This window comes from Cinclus cinclus, chromosome 2, assembly GCF_963662255.1.
Source record: "Cinclus cinclus chromosome 2, bCinCin1.1, whole genome shotgun sequence".
Taxonomy (NCBI): Eukaryota; Metazoa; Chordata; class Aves; order Passeriformes; family Cinclidae; genus Cinclus; species Cinclus cinclus.
In genome coordinates this window covers 113054139-113060138 of record NC_085047.1, presented here as the reverse complement: position 1 = coordinate 113060138, position 6000 = coordinate 113054139, and the positions used below count along the sequence as shown (strand labels likewise).

General features: G+C 40.1%; 1 protein-coding gene across 1 annotated transcript in view; it reads left to right on the top strand.

The window, feature by feature from the left end:
- Positions 1-1657: 1657 nt before the first annotated feature.
- SLC37A1 (solute carrier family 37 member 1) overlaps positions 1658-6000 on the top strand; it is a 28040-nt gene continuing 23697 nt past the window's right edge. Inside the window, exons 1-3 of the mRNA XM_062515206.1 lie at positions 1658-1713; positions 3397-3478; positions 4330-4450. Of these exons, the coding sequence (XP_062371190.1) occupies positions 1658-1713; positions 3397-3478; positions 4330-4450 (259 nt within the window). The remainder of the gene's footprint in view (positions 1714-3396; positions 3479-4329; positions 4451-6000) is intronic.

Here is a 6000-nt window from a genome sequence, read left to right as displayed (position 1 = left end):
GAACATGCCAAACGAGATTTGCAAGTCAATTCACTTCTAGGCTGGGGAGGTGACAAGCTGAACCAGGACACTGTAGAAAAAATAGGGGTATGACAGAAATGTGTTAGCATAAAGGAGCAGAGCCTGGATCTTTTGGTGGGATACTCAGTTATGTAAAGAGGGGGTAGTGTTCCTCTATTCCTGGGGAGAAAGCCTGTGTAGCTGGTGAAGCTTCCAAGTTGGCAGCTTGGACACAGCAGATCCTGTTTGTTGTGACTTACCTAGCTGAGGATGAACAGCTCTGATGTCTGTTGTAAGATGGGGCAGTGAAGACGAGAGGAGAGAGTCTCACACCTTTGCCTGCCCTGTGGCAGCCCCTAAAACTTTCAGGTGAGCACCAGCCATGGGTTTGGCAGGTGTGCTTTCTTGCTTTGGCTCACCTCCCATTGTTTACCAGGAGAGCTCATCCTGAACCCTCTTAGCTTCCCGTCAGGAGCATGGCAGTGGCTTGTGCTGACATGAAACAGGCTGCCAGGAGGGTTGTGGGGTCGTTGCAGACCCTGGAGTGTGCCCAGCATCCTGCTGGGGTGGCTGGCTTTGCACGCATGAGTTGCAGTCACACCTTTTGCCTACAGCTCCTTTTGCCACCTGCCTTGAGCTGCTGCCAGGTAACAGTGCAGCCAATTCCTGTTGCAGTACCTGGAATAAAGTGTGAGGGTTTTTATTGTCAGGGGGCTTCAGCTCATGATGGAACAAACAGGAGGAACTTCATCAAAATTTAAACCAAACCAGCACAGTCTCTCTCTTCCCTGTATACTGAGGACAGATGTGATCCTGCCTTCTCCCTTGGGCTGGTGTAGGGAGCTCAAGTAATGAAAAAACTTGGTTTTTCCTTTTCCAAGGCCTTCTGATGATGTGGAGCTTTGTGCAGTGCTGATAATGGGTCAGGGAAATGGGATGGATGAGGGAGTGCTGGTCAAGCCTTGCTGGCAGCATTGTTTAGCAGCACCCACTCAAGTTGGAGGAGTCTCTTATTCCAGGCTGGAAACACTGCAGCCATTTTTTGAACAAATTGCAAGCTCATGGATGTTTCTGATGTGCTCAAACAGGGCTTTGTGAGATGAGGAGTTGCCTGTTTGTAGTCATTCTGGGACAAAAGCAGAATGTTTTGATGTAAGCTGGCTTTGGGTCAAGTTCTTGAGTGCATCTTTCTTTTGTTTCCACTGCTTTGTACCATGCCAAGCTCTCAAAATAAATCATAAATTATAAAAGTCAGAGGAGGCTACAATTTATGTAGTCTTAAAATTCTCCACTGGATTTTTGATGTGAAGTCTAGTGATGTTAATTATTTGCCTCTGAAATGGGTAATTGCTGATTCAAATATTATGAATAGAAAATATCACAATAACTCGAGCAGACTATTTACTTACCTGCTTCTCTTATTTGAAGATCAGCAGTAAACAAAGGCAGAGTGAAGAATTTGCCACGTCGTGACTGAAGGTAGAAGAAAAAAAAAAAACAAAAAACAACTGCCAGGAGATCAGCCCAACAGCAGATATTCCACATTTGTGGAATCTGAAGGCTTTGGGGGATCTTTGTTGCACTTCCAGAAGAACAAATAAGGCTGTCACACGTACGTAATTGTGTCACCTGCAGTCTGGTGCCAGCTGTAGTGTAGATGGCTCAGCTTCCTCCTGGGATTCGTTTTGTCACTTCGTTCTCTCGAGATCAGTGGTAAGTCTTGGAGTGTTGGTGGTGATCCTTGCTGTGGACAGTGTGAGTTTGTATCTGTTGCCTTGTTCAGAATTTTTGCTTTTTTGTTGCTTGGTACATACAGGAAGAACATACAGTCAGTTGTATAATAAATAAATATTGCTGGTATTTAAAAAGTGAGATTCTTTGTCTGGGAAACCCAGACAAACCCTTACTAGTCGAGTGTGCTAGAGAGTAAAGCCTTTGTCCTTTTCTGTGCAAGGTATGTATTTGAAAGAATAAATTGCATTTTCAAGATCCTAGGTGGGAGGAGTGCTCAAGATGAGCTTTCTTTTAGTCAGAAGAGTATTTTCTCCCCAGTAATTTGATGTGTGATACAGACTTGTACAATTACGGGTTTAGTTCTTGCTAATACAATATTTAAAAAACAATAAAACAAAAACCAGCAAAGCCCCCCAGCAAAACCGAACAAAAATCAAACCCTTCTTGCTTTAGGAAAACTAATCCTGGAAATTTTATGGCATCAGTTCATGTGATTCCCGAGACAGAATAGTGAGTCAGTTGTTTGTGAATAAGAAAAAAATAACAAATGAAAGAGCAAGCACTTTCCATCTGAGCCATTTTATGACATTTTCACTAGTTGAGCACCAGGAACAAAGTAATTTCAGTTTTATCCCTTGTGAGGATGTTTCCAGTCATGAGGGTGAATAACTCTGCTCGTGGGATGGCTCTTTTTCCTGTGAATATGCCAGAATTATAAAACAAGACCCTGGTTATGTAAAAGTTCATAAGGCAAAAAAAGATTGAAAAAGATCAATTAAGAATCAGCGACTATAGTAGGCAGTGTGATATCAGATGTTTGTATGTATATATGTACTTATATTTGCAGAAGTTAATTTTAAGGTCAAGGCTAGAAGGAGCCAGTAGACACACTTTGGGTATTTTTAAAAGCACAAATCCACAAAATGCTCTCCTTAAACAACTGAAACTACAGATAAGGAATTGAATAGGTCAGATTATTATCTTTGTTTAATGCTTGCAGTGATAGTGAAATTAAGATGCCCTATTAATTCAGCTGAACTGTAGAGAAAGACCCAAGGATCCCAGTGAGGTACAAAGGAGAATTCCTTCCTTTTCCCAAAGCTGCTCAATTCTGTTCCTGTGCTCCAATGTCAGTCCCTTTGTCCATCTCTGGAAATTTCTGATTCCTACTAGGAAGGAGGAAGAGGAAGTTAGAGGAAGGCAAAAGGAAAGCAAAATCCTAAAAGCAGTAAGAAAAGAAGGAATTGTCCAAACTGACAATTAAGAGAGCCATCACTTACGTCTTAGCAATACCACAAAACCCAGCAGGACAGGGAGGTATGGAATCTGGCTGTGTCAGTGTGTTGAGCCAATATTTAATAATTTTGAGCTGATATTTAATAGCCCCAAAAGGAGGGTTGCACACCAAGCAGGTCAGCTCTGTGGGCTCAGGGTGCTGCCACATTGTCCTGCCTCTTCCCATGTGCCACCAGGCAGGTGGAGCAGATGGGAAGCTGCATCACTTGGGAGGGTGGTTCTTCAGGCTGTGGAGAACACAAAAATTCATCTTCCACTATTCCAGTATTATCAATGAATTGTGAAGTGGTTTAGTGCAACTTGGATCTAAAAGAAAATCTAAATAAAATAATTTTCTTTTTTTTTTTCCCTTCTTTTGTATTGTAGGTACAGAGCTTTCATTTTCTCTCTCACTTTCCTGCTGTATGCCAGCTTCCATCTATCAAGGAAACCTATCAGTATAGTGAAGGTAAGAGGTGGTGTCCTTGTTTAAACATCCTCCTGCTCCTGTCAGACAAGGATGTTGTCATTTTCAGTATTTCCTGTTGTGAAAGACAGGGTTAAACTTTAACCTGAAATACCTTCAAGATGAAAGACTGATAGCTCTGGCACACAGTGATATTTGCTAGATAAACTTTAGTGAGACCACACCTAGAATATTGCATGTAAGTCTGGGGTTTGAGCTGGAAGCAGCTGTGCCTACACTTAATTCATGTGAATTAATCTAACCAGAGATACTTGAGAGGTTTACATTCTTATGGTTGAAAAAAGTGCTCATAACTGATGAGTTGAACATTCCACTGGCATTTACAAGTGTTCCCAGTACTGCTGAGCATTGTGGTCATCATTGTCTATACCCTTGTGGCTGTTCCCAGTGAAGCTGATGACACAAATTCTCTAATTCTTGGTTTGTTACTTTAATCTTCAGTGTTTATAACTTGCCAAACACAACCCAAGTTCCCCCAGTGCTGTGTTGCATAAAACTGAGGAGTGACAGTGGCCAAAGTACTTGATGTTAGTGCAGAATTTCAAAGATTTTTCACTGTCAGGAACACCAGTTTACTGTTGAATGCTTTTTCTAACCATGTCATTACTCTTTCATCTAATGGTGGCTTCACCCAGCGAAATACCAAGCAATTAATGTCATTAAATGTCATATGTGCAAAAACCAGCACATAAGGACCAACATTTTTACTGATGGTGGTAGGTTTGACATAGGTACATAAAAACCTGGAATTGTTAAATTTCTTGCTGTAGGAGAGTTATCAGTCCCCAGTTTGCAAGTGAATTTTCCATTTTCAGATGTCCTTTCTGTTTCAGGGAGAGCTGCATAAGCATTGTTCAAGTCAAGTTGAACTTGACTCCTACAAAGAATATGCTGCCCAGATCCAGCCTGTCAAAAAGCCATTTAATGCCTCTCAGTGTGGATGGGAGCCATTTGGTAAGCCTTGTTTTTTTTGTTGTTGTTGTTTTGGATTTTTCTTTCCTAAGAATGAGCTGATATTCATAATTACATTATTTGCTTCTAGCTATTTCTTCAGTGTGAGAGATGTGCATGGAAATGGTGTTTTGTTTTCCATGTCCTTGCTGATTTCTCCACAGAAAGTGAAGTTGTGACACCTTATGATTTTTTTTGCTACTTAAAGTCACTTAAACAAGTGATATTATTTTACTTGTTATCGCTGAGAGATGGTTTCAGTAGATCAGTTTTCAGTCAGAAAACGGGTTTTGTCTTTAGCATGTCTATTTAGGAAAAAAGGGTGAAGAACAAAATCAATTGTAATTTTCTGCTTGTTTAATTCAAACAATATTTTAAGTGAAATTACTTGCTTCTTATCTAAATTGGAACTTTGCAGAGTCCTTATCTGCCTGAAGGAGTATTTTTCTCTCCATTTTAATGAAGAAAAAGGAGAGACTTTATTGCAGGAGAGACTTGACAACTTAATGGATAGTTCATGAACCTGGCCTTTTACTTGAATAGAAAAAAATATTTGCCTACTGAACAATTAAATTTTAATTTAATTGTATTTGACTTTAAATGAGACTTTGAATCATTCCTTGACACTTTTATTACTACCAGAAACATCAGTGAAACAGATGAGTCCATTCTGTCAATGTGCCAGTCCACCCCAGTCTGTGTAGCCATACATTCTAATTAGCCTTTAATTAGCAATTTAAAAAAAAAAAAGCCCTGCTCTCTTCAAATATAATTAAAGATCTGACTTCTGGGGTTTCTGTGGACAAAATCCAGAGTATTAACTCCTGCTGCAGGATCTACTGAAAAAAAAACCTCAATCCCCCAGGTGGGATGCACTTAAACCTGGAGGGTGTTTCTTGTCCCCTGACAAAGGGAGGATTGAGTTTGTCTGTCTGAAATATTGACTGACTTTATTAATATAGACTTCTCAGCCCAAATATCCTCCTTTTCCCATGGACATTATTGCCAAGCTGTCCCTTTGGAGTGGCACTCTAGATCTGCTCTTTCAGGTGTTTTTCTGGCAAAGCTGGGAGTGACACTGAAGGAAGGAATTTTTTTTTTTTTTTGTTTAATGCCTGTGACTTCATGCTCAAAGCCAATAGCAATTGTGTCAATTTATTGCAAATAAATTCACAAACTGTGTGGCTATGAGCTCAGGTCCCTTGAGAGTTGACTTGGTGTTTCCATCAGGGTGGAGCCCCTTTGCTCCCTCCATCCTGTCTGCAGTTCCCACTTAGGTGTGATTATGGCTGTTCTCTACAGGGCTGAACTGTGGGGTTTTTTTAAGCAAAACTTTTCTGTGCCTTGTGAATAGTTGGAAAATGAAATGCAAAAGGCTTTATCCATTCAAAAATAAAAACAACATATGAAGCTGAATATTTAAAAGCCTCTATGATGATGGATTTTTATTTTTTTTTTTAGACATTTTGGCTGTTATGACCTCATGCTTTTTCAAATCTTACCACTTTTAATCAAGTCTTTTAAATTGCATTTTGGATTTGCTTTTGCCTAAG